Source organism: Rutilus rutilus (genome assembly GCF_951802725.1).
Source record: "Rutilus rutilus genome assembly, chromosome: 22".
Taxonomy (NCBI): Eukaryota; Metazoa; Chordata; class Actinopteri; order Cypriniformes; family Leuciscidae; genus Rutilus; species Rutilus rutilus.
In genome coordinates, this window is record NC_140227.1 from 30,698,610 (window position 1) to 30,719,906 (window position 21,297).

Genomic DNA, 21,297 nt, shown 5'->3' on the forward strand with positions numbered 1-21,297 from the left:
CACAGTACGTCTGTAATATTAATGGCCAATTCGCACGGGATACGATATATCAGTAAAACTAGCAGAAGTGGGAGAGTAACTCGATTTGCGCATCGCCGTCCCCCTCCTGTCGTCATGTTACGTTGCGTCCTGATATCACGTATGCAAACACATATAACCTATATGTATATATATAAAACAGTTATGTCCGGTCGAATGATGTATTAATTAAGTTCAGATTGTATATGTTGGTAATATGTTGGTTACCTAACACTAAAAGATGTTTCGTGTCTCTAACAAGTGTGTTCGATCTTCTTTCTGATCTGAATGGTGTGTGTAAAACACTTGAGTTTTGCCACAGACTCGTCCCAGCGTCTAGAACGCAACTTTTTCAAGCGTCTCCATACTTGCAAAAACTGCGGAAAACTACTTTTAAACGGAAATTATGAAATATTTACGTACATATTTACAGCGGGTCTATTCGCACGGGATTAGTGTTACCTGAGGGAATTTTTCCGGACCTTTTTACTGAAGGTAAAAGTCGCCGTAATCTTTACTGACATTGTCCGTGATGATCACTGAGATGCACATTCGGACGGGACTAAAATCACAGAGAAGCTCTGGTAATTATTACTTTACACCAGCTCTCCATGTTAAACTAGTCCAGTCTGAATAGGGCTTTAGATACTGATAGGATAGTAGACTGTTGTCAGGATTATGAATCTGCCATTTAGGGTCAGTTTCACCGCTAAAATTTGCCTAGTACAAGTCACGTTTTTAACTCGTGACGAACTTGTTCCCTATTGCAGGAGTAAGACGGAGGAAACATCAGAGCCAAACACTGCTGGGCGCAAGGTCCCCATTCAGATTGTCTGTGCAGAAAACGGTTCTGAGAGAGAAAACAGAAACTATGTGCAACATGTTGAATCATCTGGAAGCTCTGAGGTGCCGAAAACTGGCCAACTGAAAAAACTAGATTCTCCAGAGAAATCCAAGTCGCTGTTTATTGCCTACGCCCATCCAGATCCCATCAAAAACATCACAGAACATCAGACGGTACTAGACAACACAGAGCCGAGAAGCAACGGTTTGACCGAACATTCAGAGGAGGACCTGAAACGAGAGGAGCTGGCCAGAGATATCATGGGGAAGGACAAGAGTCTGGTGGACATCTTGGATCAGAGTAAAATGAAGACTACAATGGATCTGATGGAGGGAATATTCCCACAGGGGGAGCAGGTCCTGGAGGGAGTGCAGCAGAGGAGGAAAGCCATCAACAAACAGACGTCTCCCAAAAATACAGCGCAGAGGTACACCGTCTGAGATAGAGACGCGAATGGCACAAAACCATGGTCACATTTCCCCTGAAAATCAAGAGTAAAAATCATTTAGATTTTTAATCAATTAAAACTATTTTAGTGCAATTTAAGAATTGTTTAATTGGGACTTTTTCATGACAGTTGGGTCAATTTTTCCTCAAATTTCCTCAAATACTGAAATTTTACTGTGATGCATCTAAACGCTTTACTTTTTTGTAATCATTCTGATTGATGATTCTCATTATACACCCATTATATAAGTGATTCTCAATACAAGACATTTTGTGCTGATTTAAATAATACATCATTTCTTCACGCTATGTAAATTTCATTATTTAGCATATTTGTATTATGGTAATGAGGATTTTCTGAAGGGTAAATGGACATAAAAATTGCTAAAAATCATAATAGTCCTAAGGTTTAATTTTTAAACCAAAATGTAATTTCTTATTTATTTCTCTTTTTTTGTATTTTGGGGTGAAATATGAGCCAGATGATGTTCTTCACAGGTTTGTGGGAATTTTTGGAGCAAAATTAGACATTCCTGTTTTGTCATTTCTCATTTGTTCGTCATTAGCTGCAATACGTAAATGTTTTGGCCATCAGCTGTTCAACTGGAATTACAGTGTTTGTTCTTTTACTAATTGGACTTATGAAGCATTAGATCAGTTATCTTTAGAGTGAAAACCTGTACACTACTGCCCTCTACTGACACACACACACACACACAATATTTCCAATTATCAAATAAACACACAAGTATAGCAAGTACAAACTTGACTCTAAATCTGTTACGTCTGAGAACTATTAAACTTTATTTACCTGGTGATTTTTCACAGATTTTTTCTTTTGAGTGACCCATGAATGTTTGATTTCTGCAGGGTGGAGGACAGTTTGTCTTCGTCAGCGTCGTTGGTGAGCAGTTCGTCATATTACAGCACATCCGCACCTAAAGCAGAGCTCCTCATAAAGATGAAGGACATGCAGGAGCACATGGAGGAACAGGATTCAGAGGATGAACTTGATTATGACCTGTCCAACAAGAAGGTACAAGGGTTATATTCATTATTTTGTTGCTTGGTTTTTACTCCTGTTGTGCTGTACTGGAAGCAACGAGTCAAAATTGCATTGTTGAGCGAAAAACAACACACAGATAAGTCACATTATGTGTGTGAATGCGCTATACAAATAAACTTAAGCTCATGGACCTTGACATTACTGCATTATGTAAGTTGCAGCATGTTTCAAAGAGCATTTGTGAAGGAATGAACCTGGAAAATATGACCGTTGACGATTAAATGATCTGGTTGATTTCTCTGTCATTTCTGTGTGTCTGCAGCAAGAGTTGATTGACAGCTTAAGTAAGAAGCTGCAGGTTCTGCGAGAGGCGCGTGAGAGTCTTCAGGAGGACGTTCAGGATAATAACGCTCTGGGAGAGGACGTTGAAGCCACCGTTCAGACCATCTGCAAACCCAACGAGCTGGAGAAGTTTCGCATGTTTGTGGGAGACCTGGATAAAGTGGTCAGTCTCCTGCTGTCTCTGTCCGGCCGACTGGCTCGCGTGGAAAACGCCCTCGATAACCTGGAGGAGGGAACGTCAGCGGACGAGAAGGTAACAGTTAGATGCATGTTAATGTTTTTTCTGTAGTTCTGTCAAAGAACGTGAGATTAAAGTCTCAGCATTTAATATGATGGAATAAACTTGAGCTATGAGTCTAAAGTTGACTGAACTAGTCCTAATTTAAAGTGCCCCTATTTTGCTTTTTCGACCTTTCATGTAGTGTTTAATATAGTTGTTTGTGAATGTAAAAGGTCTGAAAAGTTACAAACACAAAGTGGACAATAAATGGAGTTTTTGTCTCCCGAAAGAAAGAATGATTCTGAACAGTCTGAAGCGAGTCGTCAGTAATTCCAGTCTCACTTCCTGCTAATTTGCATAATGCCAGCCTGTGATCTTCATTGGCTGAACAGCGTCTGCTTAGCCCCGCCCTCAAACACTGTAGTTGTATCTGAGACTGGAAGAGTTTGGTTCGTGTTGTTCATGTCGAGAAGACGCTGTTTTCTGCTGACAAAGCAAATCCACTTTGATGATACGGTAAAACTGATCTATCACTGTGGTTCAAGTGCTGAGGAAGCCGAAAGAGCTGAAATTCAGATTTGCTAATAAGAATTTGGTTGACCAATCACAACAGACTGGGCCGTCTGACCAATCAGAGCAGAGCAGGCTTTCGGAAAGGCGGGTTTAGAGAGAACTGAATCCTTGATCTAACCGTTTCAGACACTGTGAGAAAAGAAGTGATGTGCAATGTACGGAAGTCTTGAACCGCAACAAAAAAAAAAAAAATTCTGTAAAAAAAAAAAAAAAAAAAGCATTTCAAGATTAAAGTCTAAATATGTTGAGAATAAAGTCTAAATATGTTGAGAATAAAGTCTAAATATGTTGAGAATAAAGTCTAAATATGTTGAGAATAGTCTAAATATGTTGAGAATAAAGTGGAAATATGTTGAGAATAAAGTTGAAATATGTTGAGAATAAAGTTGAAATATGTTGAGAATAAAGTTGAAATATGTTGAGAATAAAGTCGAAATATGTTGAGAATAGTCTAAATATGTTGAGAATAAAGTTGAAATATGTTGAGAATAAAGTTGAAATATGTTGAGAATAAAGTCAATATGTTGAGAATAAAGTCGAAATATGTTGAGAATAAAGTCGAAATATGTTGAGAATAAAGTCGAAATATTTCGAGAATAAAGGCACATATTTTGAGAATAAAGTCGAATAATGATTTATTTTTTTACGTTGCGGTTCAGGGCTTCCGTAGCACTGTATATTATGAGACAAATAAAGTGTTTTTGGACTTTAGATGCATGTAAACCTATTTTAAGGACACCTCTACAAAAATAATACTAGGAACTTTAAAATAGCTTAATTGGGGCAATTTAACATGAGTTCTAGAGAGAGAGAGAGAAAAAAAACACATTTTAAGAATGCTTTGTACAATAAAAACTCATGCGTTGTACTTTCAGCACACTTTGACCGAGAAACGCAAACTGCTGATTCGCCAGCACGAAGATGCCAAAGAGCTGAAGGAAAACTTGGACCGAAGAGAACGTCTGGTTTATGAGATTCTGGCCAGTTACCTCAGCGAGGAGCGTCTGGCAGACTACCGGCACTTCGTCAAAATGAAGTCAGCGCTCATTATTGAGCAGCGCAAACTGGAAGATAAGATCAAACTGGGGGAAGAGCAGCTCAAATGTCTGAAGGACAGTCTGCCGCTGGACCAGAGACTTCTATACTGACCCGATCGAGACGGGTTCAGCAAGACTCGAGACAGGAGATAGAGCATCTCTAAGCAGATTTCAGATCTGTTTGTGTGCATTGCATAGATTTATTATGTTCAAAATCATTCTGATAGTCATAGAAATGCTTTGAACTTTTAAATGATTCCAGTTTTGTTTAGCATTGGTGAATTCATGCGTTGAATATCCACTCACGTTTTCAGGGATATGCTGTCTAAAAGTATCTCTTTTAGTCCGTATTAAGGTTTTTGTACCTGTATTTACGTTTCACTAATTAATTTTGCTACTGAATGCTAATGGTGCTATTAACAGAAAGGTTTCTACCACGTTAGATCTGCTTGTTCTTAACTAGATCCGCACCATTTTACTCATTTCAGTGTAAATGTGTTGAACTTTCCTGTTTGTTTGTTTTTTTACTGAATGAAATAACCATGATTTGTAGGAAGGGAGCTTCAGAATATCTCATCTCGTATGTAAAATCTTGATTTGTGGCCCATATCCCTGCTTTCCAATCTCACTGTGAACCGGAAGACTCTTTTATTGCAGGCTCGTGATACACCGATCATAGATGCGCTTTCAGTGCACTTCTGCTGAAATACATTTGGAATAAAAATAGAAATATTTATATACTGCAAATTTGCTGTTAAGTTCTTGCATGGACAGATTCATCTGGTTTATATCACACTTGCCATTTAGTTTTGTTCACGAACATTTTCACAGTGGTTTTTATTGAATTTACAGTATTTTATTAATAAGTTGTTTAATGTTTTATTACTCATTCTGAAGCCTCACCCACACTTTATGATTTTATGAGTCGCTGTGTTTTCCAAGATGATGCAAATGATTTCAAATTCCTCATTGGTTTGATTTTATGATTGGTGAGCCGTGGTCAATCATTCACAGAAACATATTCACAGGCTTGTTTACACTGGATTTCTGAGCTAAAGGAAGTGCAGTTTTACACCGTTTCCAGTCCAACGCCGAGCGTCGATGAAGAAGAAGAAGTAAAGATTCATGGATCAGGGGAACGTGTGCTGATATGGTAATACGATCAGTTTTTCATTATAATTATGTGAAACTTTAAGTAGATTTTATGTGTATTGATTGAAAATATATTTTAAAATATCCACAAACATCTTGACAGATTCAGAACCATGTTTTAAAATCGGTGACAGTAAAGACATTTATAATGTTACAAAAGATTTCTATTTCAAATAAATGCTGTTCTTTTGAACTTTCTATTCATCTAAGAATCTTGACAAAATGTATCATGGTTTAAGCAAAAATATGAGCAACTGTTTTCAACATTGATAATAATCAGAAGTGTTTCTTGAGCATCAAATCATTATATTAGAATGATTTCTGATGGATCATGTGACACTGAAGACTGGAGTAATGATGCTGAACATTCAGCTTTGATCACAGGAATAAATTACATTTTAACAGAAAACGGAAATGTTTAATTGTAATAATATTTCACTGTTTTTACTGTATTTATGATCAAATAAATGCAGCCTTGGTGAGCAGAGGAGACTTCTGACGTCTGACCGGTAGTGTAAATAATTCATTAAATGAACACCAGGCTTATCATCGTTAACTACTATTTATTATTTTGTTTTGACAAAAGAGTAATAATTAATAAACCTATTATATATATATATATATATATATATATATATATATATATATATATATATATATATATATACATACATACATACATACATACATACATACATACATACATACATACATACATGTATACATACACACACACACACACACACACATATATATATATATATATATATACAGTGAGGAAAATAAGTATTTGAACACCCTGCTATTTTGCAAGTTCTCCCACTTAGAAATCATGGAGGGGTCTGAAATTGTCATCATAGGTGCATGTCCACTGTGAGAGACATAATAAAAAATAAAAAAATCCAGAAATCACCTGAGAAAATCAATGTTAATATTTGGTACAGTAGCCTTTGTTTGCAATTACAGAGGTCAAACGTTTCCTGTAGTTTTTCACCAGGTTTGCACACACTGCAGGAGGGATTTTGGCCCACTCCTCCACACAGATCTTCTCTAGATCAGTCAGGTTTCTGGGCTGTCGCTGAGAAACACGGAGTTTGAGCTCCCTCCAAAGATTCTCTATTGGGTTTAGGTCTGGAGACTGGCTAGGCCACGCCAGAACCTTGATATGCTTCTTACAGAGCCACTCCTTGGTTATCCTGGCTGTGTGCTTCGGGTCATTGTCATGTTGGAAGACCCAGCCTCGACCCATCTTCAATGCTCTAACTGAGGGAAGGAGGTTGTTCCCCAAAATCTCGCAATACATGGCCCCGGTCATCCTCTCCTTAATACAGTGCAGTCGCCCTGTCCCATGTGATGCTACCACCCCCATGCTTCACAGTAGGGATGGTGTTCTTGGGATGGTACTCATCATTCTTCTTCCTCCAAACACGTTTAGTGGAATTATGACCAAAAAGTAATATTTTGGTCTCATCTGACCACATGACTTTCTCCCATGACTCCTCTGGATCATCCAAATGGTCATTGGCAAACTTAAGACGGGCCTTGACATGTGCTGGTTTAAGCAGGGGAACCTTCCGTGCCATGCATGATTTCAAACCATGACGTCTTAGTGTATTACCAACAGTAACCTTGGAAACGGTGGTCCCAGCTCTTTTCAGGTCATTGACCAGCTCCTCCCGTGTAGTTCTGGGCTGATTTCTCACCTTTCTTAGGATCATTGAGACCCCACGAGGTGAGATCTTGCATGGAGCCCCAGTCCGAGGGAGATTGACAGTCATGTTTAGCTTCTTCCATTTTCTAATGATTGCTCCAACAGTGGACCTTTTTTCACCAAGCTGCTTGGCAATTTCCCCGTAGCCCTTTCCAGCCTTGTGGAGGTGTACAATTTTGTCTCTAGTGTCTTTGGACAGCTCTTTGGTCTTGGCCATGTTAGTAGTTGGATTCTTACTGGTTGTATGGGGTGTATGGGGTGTCTTTATGCAGCTAACGACCTCAAACAGGTGCATCTAATTTAGGATAATAAATGGAGTGGAGGTGGACATTTTAAAAGCAGACTAACAGGTCTTTGAGGGTCAGAATTCTAGCTGATAGACAGGTGTTCAAATACTTATTTGCAGCTGTATCATACAAATAAATAGGTAAAGAATCATATATTGTGATTTCTGGATTTTTTTTTTTAGATTATGTCTCTCACAGTGGACATGCACCTACGATGACAATTTCAGACCCCTCCATGATTTCCAAGTGGGAGAACTTGCAAAATAGCAGGGTGTTCAAATACTTATTTTCCTCACTGTATGTGTGTGTGTTTGCAGTATGTATGCGTGTATGTCTGCATAACACAAATAGGCCTATATATGTGTGTATACAGTATATACATGCATACAGTATACACACACACACACACACACATATATATATATATATATATATATATATATATATATATATATATATATATATATAATAGCTTCATTAATTATTACTCTTTTATGTGTGTTATGCAGTGTCTGCATTTAGGCACACAAAATACCATATGGCCTTTAACTGAAGTATTACATTTCTCTGTTTTCTGAAACAAAGCAACAGGACGTTTATGATCTAAACTAGATCTCTGTGTGTCTCTCTTTGTCTCAGAGGAATGTGAGGTTTGTTTGCCAGGTTACTTGGAGACATTGGTTAGTTAAACCCACACCACTCCTGCTCTGAGTCGCTGTGAACTCCATTAAGAGCCATCAGCGGTTTCAGAGAAGACGAGGCTCTTCAGGATGGATGTTTGTCACATTAAGGAGACTGAACCTGAAGTCTAAAGCATGGCTTATCTCGCCCACACGGCTCATGCCCAGTTCGCGGCTCTCTGGCTCGGGACGGTCGGCTGGATTCTCATCATAGTGACCCTCGGGCTGGTGGAGTGGCGCGTTTGGGAAGTATCTGACCTGTCAGTCATCACTTCCGGTCTGGCATGGGTGGGTATTTGGAGAGTGTGTTTTTATAGTCATACTCTGATCTTATCCAACAATCAGATCATGTTCTGTCAGAGGATTGGTTTGTTGGAGTCGTTCACGCCACCAGAGATCGCATCGGCTCAGGTGCTCATGCTAGTGGCTCTGATTCTTGGGCTCATTGGAAACGCTAGCGTCATTTACGGCCTCAGGAATATTTACTTCGGACTGAACACGTTTAAAGCCATCAGACTGGCGTTTTACACCGGCGGGTTCCTGTTCATCCTCACCGGAGCTGCTGCGCTCGTTCCCGTGTGCTGGAATCTCCATTCAGTCGTAAACAATCAGACTATAATATTCCCAGCAGAGTTTCTCATGCCTCCCGCTCCTGTGAAGCAGTACATCGGACCCGGGATCATCGTGGGGATTTTTGCATCCACCCTGTTGGTCTGTAGCGGGGTGGTGTTTCTGTCCTACAGGGTCCCGGTCGTGCTGGAGCCCAAAGTGAGGCCCTCGTGGCCTGGAGAAGGATCCTCGGGGATCCGTGTGAACCGCCAGGGAACTGACAATCCAGCTTTCCAAACACAGAATAACAGTTAACACATCCTTTTCTTCGGGTCATTTTTGAACCAAAAATTATTATTATTTTATGTTAAAATTTGAGTGTTTCATCAGAGGGGTTCAAGACCCTAGGACTTTTGTCGCAATTGAACCACGAATACACACACACACAAAAAAAAAAGAATGGATTCGAGGAGTTTTGTGGTTGAAATTTAAAAAAAGTAACAGATCCTTCAATCGTGGGTCAATTTGACCCGCTTAGGAATGAATGTAATGCGATGGGATGCTTCAGTACACATAGAAAAATCTAAAATTGCTCAAAATTCTAACTAAAAAAATGCTAAAAGTTTGCCAAAAACATTATTTAATAATGTCTACATGTGTATCTGAATGCATACTGAAGTGAAACTGACTTTAGGACCCAGCGGAAACAGCTCATTTGCTCCATCTAGTGGCAAGAGTCGTGAAATATCATGTTATATTATTTGTTTTCCACAAGCGTGAGTCGGCAAAGACACTTAATGTAAGATATTTTGAGCTGAATGTGAGGAATTTGCTTAAATTGCTATTTATTTATTTATTTATTTATTTATCAAATCTAGTAATTTAAAGGTAAATAACTAATTTTTTTAAATCCCAAAAAATGGAGGTTCCATCTGAAGAATTCAGAGACCAGGATTTAACACGGTAATGCACTGAGGGATTAAAAAATGGATGTGCCATCATGTATCCGGTTAAGAGGACATTTCTGTGTAATGTATTTGAATTGTTTAAAGGGTCTGTCATTGTTCAAAACACTATTTGAGTTGCTGACGGCAAGCTCTGCTGTTTGAGCTACAGGAATATTTGTTGAAATTACATTTAAGTTTGGAATAATTGATGTTACACATACTTTTTATGTATACTTTTCCCAGTTTAAGAGATCTCTCAGTTATTCAGTTCACATTTATTTGTATAGCACTCGCAATACATATTGTTCGTTTTTTAACGGATGAAATATAATTTTCGAAGGACAAGTTGCTGTCTAATATAGCACTCCGGTCAATAACTGTGTGAAGTTACAGTACATCCTTTTATGAAAATTCTATTCTAAGAGATTCTGTGAACAGTTTTTTGGTCCAATAAGTAATAACACAGACTTAAATTAATTTAATAGGAGAAAATGACTGGTCATCCAATATTTTATATCTTTAACACACTCTGTCAACGTGGATAATTTAGAGATTTAATCTGGTCGTTATGAAATATATAACTGAGTATCATCGACATAACAGTGGAAATTAATTCCATGTTTGTATATTGAAAATAGCAGAGGGCCCAAAACAGAGCCTTGAGGCACTCCATAATTTACTGGTTAACTTGGATAATTCCCTAAATAAACAAAATGGTAACGTCTGATCTTAATGCCTGTCCCTGAGTACCAGTGTAATTTTGTAGTCGATCTAAGAGTATTTTATGATCTATAGTGTCGAACGCAGCACTAAGATTAAGATAGTGTTGAGAGACAGTCCGAAGCTAGAAGTAAGTCATTTGTAATTTTAACCAGCGCAGTTTCTGCACTATGATATTAATTTTTTCATGGATATTATTTTGCAGGAAGGAGCACAATTGAACTTTTTCAAGTATTTTATACATAAATGGAAGATTTAAAATAGGTCTGTAATTTGCCAGTTTATTTGGATCTAGTAGAGGCTTAATAAGTCTCGGGACATGACCTGGAGATAAAGACGAGTTGATAATATTGAGAAGAGGCTCTTCTCGTACGAACTCTTTCAGTAAGAACGTTTTGTGGGTATTGGATCTAATAAACATGTTGTTGGTTTAGATGTAATGATACGTTTGTTATCCATTGTTTTTGAGGGGAGATAAGTGAGGCTGAATCATAAAACTTTGTCAAAGGTTGTACATTTACAATTGTATTTCTGATGCTTTTGATTTTCCAGGGAAGAATTTCATAAAGTCATTATCTGATTATAATCCCAAAGTCACGAGCACAACTGCATTAAACTCCAGTTGGACTATAAAACACGGTTCATTACTGTAGAAAGAAGATAAAAGCATGGACAGGGACTTATGAGACCGGCTGTAATCCTGATAATCAAGACAATGAAGGAATTAAGGGGATTATTTCTTTTATCTTTCTTAGCCGGATCCTGCAGGAACATTGTGATTGAAGGGATTTTTTTGTACAGTGATTGTTGGGTAAGAAGCTTCATGCAGACATAAGCTTGTCCACACTGAGAGAACAGGTTTATATATATATATATTGGTGATAAAAAGTACAGTTTTGATGTCACAGATTGCCTTTTCAGTGCACTGTTTGTGTTGTAATGCATGTGAGCATTAACATGTTTCACTACCTCAAAACAATTATTATTTCATCATTTATATCTAAAGAAATCCGTAACAAATGCCTTTCGTTGTGCAAAGGATTGTGGATAATGTCAAAAAGGATATTTGATATTGGAAGCTAATATTACTTTTGCACATTATTTGAGATGGATAATGTGCAAATTGGCAACTGAAAACCTTAATTAGCTCATTTAGTAAGTTTTGTATTAACCTCTTTTTTATATCATTGTCATTAATATTTTTTTTATACTTCACCATTCCAGCACTTGTAAGAAAGGTACAAATAAAATGTATTCTTATATTGTTAATGGTTTTGGAATACTTTACAGTAAGGTTTCATTACCTAATATAAATTGGTTAACTTGAACTAACAATGAACAATACTTCTACAGAGTTTATTATTCTGAATGTTTATCTCATATACATTTTTAATATCAAAGATATATATGTTAACATTACTGTGAACTAACATTAACCAGGTTAATAAATACTTTAAGAATATACAGGTGAAACTCGAAAAACTAGAATATTGTGCAAAAGTTATAATTTTCATTATTTCATCATTTTCACCATTCATTATGATTATGGTTTACAGATTATGAAAATCCAAATTCAAAATCTCAGAAAATCTGAATATTACCTGAAATCAATAAAACAAAGGGTTTTAAATACAGAAATGTCGGCCCTCTGAAAAGTATAATCATGCATATGTATATAGTTATATACACTCAATATATTAGTTTCACCTTTTGATTTGAATTACTGAAATACACTAACTTTTGCACGATATTTTGCACGAGTTTCACCTGTATTGTTCATTGTTAATCTATTATAGTTAATTAATGTTAACAAGTGAGACCTTATTGTAAAATGCTAGCATTATTATAGTTGTTAAGGTTAAGACTCTGGAAGATCTTAAAAATCCTGGAGTTATGGTGACAGTCCTGAACGTGCGTCATCGAGGCGCTGGCGTCGGGCCATGTCTGGTAGGTGTGGATCTCACATCTCGACCTCTCGACCTCTCTGCAGACCCGCTCATGTGAACTCGAGCGGAGGATGGCAGTGGCAGGGCACGTGAAAGCTCTCCAGAACATCACTACACTAATTGTTAGACTGGAAGTACAGTCTGTGCCAAAGCAGTTCTTTCTGAGGTCCACATTGTGCCAAGACCGATGGCAGCAGAACAAAAGGCCTCTCTTACGCACGTCAGAACCAAAAACAAGCAGTAAACCCAGATTTCTGTTCACAAATCAAATAATACAGTCGTTTAGATTCCTGTAGCTCAAAAAAGGATGCACTGCACTCGTTTTCCAGGGCATGCATGGACTGTATACCTCGAATGCACGTCACACAAGCCTAATTATTCAGCATTAGCATCATTAAAGTCAGCATGAAATGAAAATTCACCCTATTTCCTAAATGCATGTTATAGATCTTATTGTAAACAGTTAATCTGCCCTAGTGATGTATTTTAAATATTTATGTACTTATTAATATAAATACCCTGCAATTGTCCTTTTGGTACACTAAATTGGTATACTTAAAGTCTGCTCAATTGGAACAACCAATTTTGTACTTAATGCACTTTAGTTATCCAGAAATAGTGCTGAGGTTCAACTAAAGATAGACTGAAGTATATATGATTGTGCTTAAATATCTTGCATTTAAAGATTGATATTATACAGAGATCATATCTAATACTACATTAATGTGATGTTTGTCAGTCGTAATGGTGTTAAGTAAAAGTGTTTTAAGCACACAAACCCAGGTTTGTATATTTATCATAAATAAATCCAATTTGTTTCTCAGCTTATAGAGATATTTTTTAACATGTTCGTACAAAATGCATGTAATTCAAGTAAATTTAAGGCCATTTTTTTGTGTGTGTGTGTATAGCAATGGTAATTCTTTACTCTCACTCCAGAAATCATGACTTGGAGGATGCGTTTCATCCACACGGCTCATTATCATAAAGGAAGTGGGCATGAAGCCGTCGGCACCATGTGCTCCTGATCGTGAAGAAACCTTTGTATGTAAAAGATGGCAAGATTAGCATGCAACATTATAATGAGTCCATTGTGGAAAGACAACAATGAGAACTTTCATCTGACAGCATGAGCCCGGGTCGGGCAGAACCTCTGAGAAGATCCGATCCACGCAAACACAACAGGCTGAAGAGATCTGAACACACTCTCAAAAAATAAAGTACATAATTGTACCTTTAGGGGCACAATGGCTTGTCACTGGGGCTCTAAGGGTACAATATTGTACCTTAACCGTTAAAAGAAACGGTACATATATGTAACTTTTGATGATTTTTGACCCTGAAAAAGGTACATATATGTACCTTGAGGTCCAATAATAAGCCCTATGGGGTACGTTAGTGTAGATTGTACCCTGGGGGACAGAAATGGACTCCTACTGTACCCCTATTTCTGACAGTGCATGATCAAAGACACATTCCTCCAGCAGAACTGCTTGAATCAGGACACACACATCAGAGATCACACTCAAATGGATATCTTTTATATAATGATGTTGTCTTATGTAATGCAATTTTGTCTCAGTGAAGAAAACGGAGGGTCATGCTGAACACACTCATCACTTTCACCATACGATGTATTAACATTGTTTCTTTCAAGTTATGCAGAACAAGATTAAAAGTATAATTCTCCCTTCCAAGATGCAATAGTTGAAGTAGATGAAATTATACTGCGCATTTCATCATCATATAATCAAATCTAGATTCGTTTGTCTATAAATCTCTCATTATATGTGATATTTTTACTACATTTTTTAATATATTGATAATATATACATTCAAAAGTCTGAGAGGAACTTGGAAAATCTATTTTAAACTTGGAAATTATATATAAATAGAATACATATATAACACTTACATGACATTTTTTAGCTTATTAAGCATTTTAAAATATTCTTTCTTAATTTATGATCCTCACAAGCAATATTGTCATAAACATATTTGCTTTAACCTGATAAATTAAAGCCACTTACACAAAGTTGAATAAAAAATGAGAACCTCCATCTCTCCACACATCACATGACAAAAACATTAAGGTGATTTATTGACTGATCATCACAACTTTGGTACTTTGACATGTCAGAGAACACAATATATAATCTCTCATTCTCTCTTTCAGCGCTTTAAAATATAAAAACAGACAAACTGACAAGCTTGCGGCTGGTTTTTCTGGCAATATTTGGATAATTAGCATAAAATTGTCTTGATATATATAAATGACCTCATAGTCATAAAAGTGCACTTTCTTGGAAAGTTTGCATATTTCATTTTCACGATTAGTAAACTGTTTCTCATTAGAATCATATTCACATGTGCAGATCTGGGTGTCAAACGAGCTTATAATAACATGATTCATCATAAATAGCTTGCAACAGTACTGATGATTTATAATCACAATTAAGGGTAACACTTTACAATAAGGTTCCGTTTGTTAGAATTAACTACATTTAACATGAATTATGTTAATTATAACATGTACTAATACATTATTAAAATCAAAAGTTAATATTATATTCAATAGACCTGAGCTGACACGAACTAACAATGAATAGTTGTATTTTTTTTCCATTAACTAGCATTTACAAAGATTAATAAGTACTTTAGCAATTGTTAGTTGATGTTATTGAATAATAGGACCTTATTGTAAAGGGTTACCAATCTGATAAAAAAAAAAAAAAAAAAAACAGAAAGTAGCAGCATTTATTTACAATCAACTCACATATATCTGATCAATCGAGACCACTGAATAATTATCAGTGCAGCGAAACATTAGTTGAAGCAAAACTGTGTGTTTAACGGACCAGAGGTTTAATATCTCACACATACTCTGTCCTCCTGCGCGATGGAGATCGTTCCGGACGCGTAATTCGCGCTCTGTTAAGCGGGATAGACTGGTGTAATGGGCATGTTTCCTCTCGCTGATACAAGCAAGAGGTGACCAACAAGAAGCCAGCCACCACATGCAAACACCCAGCGGTCCACCCGAAGAAGAGCGCGTCTCCAAACTCCCAGCGCGGAACCACGCTCGGCACGCTCTCGTCGAAGAAGCGCAGGACCGTCAGGTGCGCCACGTACGACACGGGCACGAGCCCGAGCACTCCTGCGATCAAGCCAAAGATCCCACCGAGCATTTTCAGGGTCCGCTTGGCCTCGAAGTTCTCCGTGCGTCTGCAGCTGTTCACCAGGTGGATGCCCGGGATGGAGAAGGACAGGCCGATTAAACCTGCAGCCACCGTCGCGCACATCAGGATTCTGGCGAGGCGAATATCAGGAGGGAGACCCAGCAGACTGTCGTACGGCCGGCACTCGGTGACCCCGAGATCCTGCACCACACATGTGCCCCACAACCCCACCTCGAAGCTCTCCGATGGCAGGAGCTCCGTGGACAGCGTGAGCCAGCAGGGCATGGCGGTGGTGAGGAGCGAACACAAGCAGGCGGCCAGCGAGAAACACACACCCAGCAGCTCCAGAACACACACTCCAGGGTCCATGACCACCTCTCCTCCTCCTCCTCCTCTTCCTCTTCCTCTTCCTTTAGTAGTTAGTGACCGAGGAGTGGCATGAGTGTTTGCTGAGGAGTCGCCGCGCGTCATCTCTCGCGTCGGGTGGGCAGAAGCGCTCTCTCTCTCTCTCTCTCTCTCTCTCTCAGCACAACGACATCATTCACATGTGCAGATCAAATGAAAACACACACTCTGTTCTGCACTGATAAGTCACTGACCTCTAATGATTTGAGTGGATTGGTACATCATTAATTTGACTTTACAATAAGGTCATATTAGTTCATTAATAAACCCTCTGGTGCTGCTCGCGTGTCGTGTATAGGAATTTTTTTTGATATTTTTGATATTTAGTTTGATAATGTTTTTTTTTATTTTGTATTTTTGTAAAAGAAGATATTTTGCTGGTCCCCATTGACTTCCATAGTAGGAAAATACAGCAACTGTTGGAAACCCACATTCTCCAAAATAACTTTTATTTTCAACAGAAGAAAGAAACTTATTCGTGGTTAAAACAGCTTTCGAGAGAGTAAATTATGAAGGCTTTGTTTTTAAAATATGGATGTTTGGCTGTAATGCTCAGTCACTTGCAAAAAAGTAAAACCAATCTGAAAAAGAATCGTGACAGAAAATCGTGAATCGTGATTTTCCTGAAAAAATCGTGATATGATATTTTTGCCATATCGCCACCCCTACTATGAGGTCATTTAAAGACAATGTTATGCCAATTATACAAATACTACTTGAAAACCAGCAGCAATGTCAATTTCTATAGTCTGCTTAAAACACTAAAGAGAGAAAGTGAATGTAAGAAAGATGATATTATACCTAGGGTTGCAAAGGGGCGGAAAATTTCCGGTAAATTTCTGGAAAGTTTCCGGTAAATTTCCATGGGAAGTTAAGCTGGGGAATTTTGGAAATATTCATTACCACGGCAACCGCTTGCGCGTCCCCTCTGAAAGTAACTGTACACATAAGAGACGGATAGATACATTATTTAAGGTTATTTCTATTCGTTAGAATATTGATATATGAACTTGTTGTCAAGTAAGCCCCGTTGCGAGCAAGAGCAAAGGCTCTCTAAACTTTCAGTGTGCTGCACTGCTCTAGTTGACTTCTGCGCCTTCCCCCCCGAAAATATCACGTTAATTTTGAAAACATAATTCCTTTTGTGGATCCTCTTGGTCTTTCTTCATGTTTCTTTGACAAATATCAGTGTCTCAGTCGCACGCACGCTGCACGTGAGTTAACCACGCCTACTTATTTACATGTTGCGGGTATACACGGAATAAAAAAATCTGTTACGGTTGACATTTTCTTCCGCGGTAACGATATATACCGTCATACCGCCCAGCCCTACTTATGTGGTAAATAGTTATGCTAGCTTATTTAGCATCTAACTTATCAGCTTACTATCTACTAGATGAATACATTTGTATGTGATATTTGCAATTTAAAACATTTAATAAATATATTTCCCCATAATATCATCAAAACTTACTTCACTTTGTTTAGTCCACAGGCTCAAATGTGTGCCTTCAATAGTCTTGTGCTTTGGGCTTCTGTACATGTGATGGAGGGCATGCACAGTGCCAGTAGGGGGTGTGGTCTCAATAGCCATGCAGTAAGCAGTGTGCTATGTGCATGTGATTGAGGAATGGCATGGATATTCAAGTGTATTTGAATGGCATCTGTTTGTTTTAGTCAAGATTATGCTAAAATATACTTTCCTCAACTATATTTAAGTTCCCTATGAAGAGCCAACCTTCAAATTTGAAAATTCCCAGTTTATTCCCATTTATTCCCATAAATTGCTGTTAATTACCTTAAATTCCCATTAATTCCCATGGAAAGTTTCCATCTTTGAAAATTCCCAGAATTTTGCAACCCTAATTATACCTCATGTTTAATTCAATGCACACACTTTGCCAGTGAGAGACATTTAGAGAATTGATTACGTTTACTTTCCTAATTCATGTTCTTGGTCTAATTAGTTAAACAATTCCTATACAGAATAGAGAAGGAAAACCTGTAAGGAAAAGCTCCAACATTTAATTTCCAAAAATAATAATGATAAAAACAAACAAACAAACAAATAAAAAAATAAATAAAAATGTATGTATAGAAATGAAAAAAAAAAAAAAACAGAGATAGAAATGTAGGAGGATGAAAATATGAAAATTGATGAGTTAAATGACAATTTACTTTATGTCATTATTCCTGTTTTGTGTTCCCCTTGTCTTGTGTGGACTGTTAGTGTTTCCTGTTTTGTGCCTTGTTTTTGTAGTCCTTTGTAGTTTTTCCTTTTGATCAGTTCATGATTGTTCCCAGGTGTATCTTGTTTCCTCATTACTTAAAAGCTTGTTTGTCCCTGTGTATTTAAAGCCCTTGTGTTTCTCTTGTCAGCTGTTGTACATGTAATGGTTGCTTCTGTCTCTGTGATTCCCATGGTTTTGTTCCTTTGTTCTTCGAGTTCTCTGTTCTCTGTTTTGTGTTGCTTTATTAAATCACCCTGCGTTTAGATCCTCTTCGCCTGCTTTTCTCAGCTACGTTACACTTTAAAATAAGTATTAAATTATTGGTCAGGAATATTCCCTTAACTTAAATATAGGCCTACCTATATATTATAAACGAAAACACATATTTGAAAAATATTAATGTCATAAATAGTAAGAATCTGAAGAAGCTGCCAACTCTCACGCATTCACCGTGAGACTCACGCAATTGACACTTTCACACGCTCTCACGCCACACATCCATTTTCTCACGCACAGAAAAATCGCGAAGCAAAGAGGACACTGACACCGACAGACTAGACAGAGCAGTTACTTATGATACAGTGGGTACGGAAAGTATTCAGACCCCCTTAAATTTTTCACTCTTTGTTATATTGCAGCCATTTGCTAAAATCATTTAAGTTCTTCTTTTTTTATTATTGTGCACACAGCACCCCATATTGACAGAAAAACACAGAATTGTTGACATTTTTGCACATTTATTAAAAAAGAAAAACTGAAATATCACATGGTCCTAAGTATTCAGACCCTTTGCTGTGACACTCATATATTTAACTCAGGTGCTGTCCATTTCTTCTGATCATCCTTGAGATGGTTCTACACCTTCATTTGAGTCCAGCTGTGTTTGATTATACTGATTGGACTTGATTAGGAAAGCCACACACCTGTCTATATAACACCTTACAGCTCACAGTGCATGTCAGAGCAAATGAGAATCATGAGGTCAAAGGAACTGCCTGAAGAGCTCAGAGACAGAATTGTGGCAAGGCACAGATCTGGCCAAGGTTACAAAAAAAATTCTGCTGCACTTAAGGTTCCTAAGAGCACAGTGGCCTCCATAATCCTTAAATGGAAGATGTTTGGGACGACCAGAACCCTTCCTAGAGCTGGCCGTCCGGCCAAACTGAGCTATCGGGGGAGAAGAGCCTTGGTGAGAGAGGTAAAGAAGAACCCAAAGATCACTGTGGCTGAGCTCCAGAGATGCAATCGGGAGATGGGAGAAAGTTGTAGTAAGTCAACCATCACTGCAGCCATCCACCAGTCAGGGCTTTATGGCAGAGTGGCCCGACGGAAGCCTCTCCTCAGTGCAAGACAAGTGAAAGCACACCTGAAGGACTCCAAGATGGTGATAAATAAGATTCTCTGGTCTGATGAGACCAAGATAGAACTTTTTGCCCTTAATTCTAAGCGGTATGTGGAGAAAACCAGGCACTGCTCATCACCTGTCCAATACAGTCTCAACAGTGAAGCATGGTGGTGGCAGCATCATGCTGTGGGGGTGTTTTTCAGCTGCAGGGACAGGACGACTGGTTGCAATCGAGGGAAAGATGAATGTGGCCAAGTAAAGGGATATCCTGGACCAAAACCTTCTCCAGAGTGCTCTGGACCTCAGACTGGGCCGAAGGTTCACCTTCCAACAAGACAATGACCCTAAGCACACAGCTAAAATAACGAAGGAGTGGCTTCACAACAACTCCGTGACTGTTCTTGAATGGCCCAGCGAGAGCCCTGACTTAAACCCAATTGAGCATCTCTGGAGAGACCTGAAAATGGCTGTCCACCAACGTTTACCATCCAACCTGACAGAACTGGAGAGGATCTGCAAGGAGGAATGGCAGAGGATACCCAAATCCAGGTGTGAAACACTTGTTGCATCTTTCCCAAAAAGACTCATGGCTGTATTAGATCAAAAGGGTGCTTCTACTAAAGGGTCTGAATACTTAGAAATGTGATATTTCAGTTTTTCTTTTTTAATAAATTTGCTGAAATGTCAACAATTCTGTGTTTTTCTGTCAATGTGGGGTGCTGTGTGTACAATAATGAGGAAAAAAAAATGAACTTAAAGGATTTTATCAAATGGCTGCAATATAACAAAGAGTGAAAAATTTAAGGGGGTATGAATACTTTCCGTACCCACTGTATAACAAAATCTCAGCTCTCAGATTATGTTACTTTTATTACGAAATTCAAACAATAAATACCGTTTTGGCGCTTGTAAATGTGACGCGACAGATCCCGAGCCGGCACGTCACGTGAACCGATCATCTCTACATTAGCTAATAGTAAATAATCAGGAATGAACACTGTTGAAAGATACAGTACAATTTACGAAGTATATTCGTCATAGCCTACATAATATCGACCAATCAAACAAAGGGGTCAATAAAACAGATGGAGAACTATTATGTCACATAAAATTTACCTCAGGAAAGCCATTTAATGACCTTAATATAGGCTATAGCACGTTAGTTGGCTAGAAAAAAAGAGCAATAGAGAGTATTTTGCTAAATATGTGTACTATATTACATATTTAATATATTTTTACTTACTGTATATCATTAAATAAAGTTATTATAATAAAAAAAACGCATTATATTTAATTTGAGTTATTTTTAACCTTAAATAGGCTACTGGCAGCTGAAAGGGCTCTCTGTATGTTTACAGCATTAGGTGAGTTGTTCTTTTCTTGAGAAAAATTAATGCCTATCTTGTGTAGCCTACCTAATATTTATCCAAATGAGTCAATATTAAATCAAATCACAATAATTGAATTGAAATAATAAAAAAGCGTAGCTTACCAGAAATTGTACCATGATGTAAACATTGTAACATGTTGTCACTAAACCTAATAAAATTCAGTTTAGTTACTAAAATGTTTTGACAATCACAATACACTTATTGTGATGCAAGAATTTTTTTCATTCCCCCAATCCCCACTAACCCCCCCACGCCGCCATAAATCAA

At 37.9% G+C, this 21,297-nt stretch overlaps 3 protein-coding genes across 3 annotated transcripts in view; 2 read left to right on the plus strand and 1 right to left on the minus strand.

Moving 5' to 3' along the window:
- Positions 1-9,313, plus strand: part of shroom2b (shroom family member 2b) — a 36,286-nt gene extending 26,973 nt beyond the window's left edge. Inside the window, exons 7-11 of the mRNA XM_084394629.1 lie at positions 789-1,289; positions 2,180-2,345; positions 2,638-2,910; positions 4,326-5,640; positions 8,279-9,313. Coding sequence (XP_084250755.1) covers positions 789-1,289; positions 2,180-2,345; positions 2,638-2,910; positions 4,326-4,598 — 1,213 coding nt within the window. The 3' untranslated portion in view covers positions 4,599-5,640; positions 8,279-9,313. The remainder of the gene's footprint in view (positions 1-788; positions 1,290-2,179; positions 2,346-2,637; positions 2,911-4,325; positions 5,641-8,278) is intronic.
- Positions 8,453-9,181, plus strand: LOC311282214 (claudin-34-like; the record flags this gene model as incomplete). The annotated part of the gene is made up of 1 exon (XM_084395848.1): positions 8,453-9,181. The coding sequence occupies one exon, from the start codon at positions 8,453-8,455 to the stop codon at positions 9,179-9,181; it is 729 nt and encodes a 242-aa protein (XP_084251974.1).
- Positions 9,314-14,563: 5,250 nt separating the features above from the next.
- Positions 14,564-16,036, minus strand: LOC311282231 (putative claudin-24). Its single transcript, XM_084395867.1, has one exon. It carries the CDS (start codon positions 16,025-16,027, stop codon positions 15,353-15,355), a length of 675 nt encoding a protein of 224 aa, XP_084251993.1. The 5' UTR covers positions 16,028-16,036; the 3' UTR covers positions 14,564-15,352.
- Between the last annotated feature and the right edge of the window lie 5,261 nt (positions 16,037-21,297).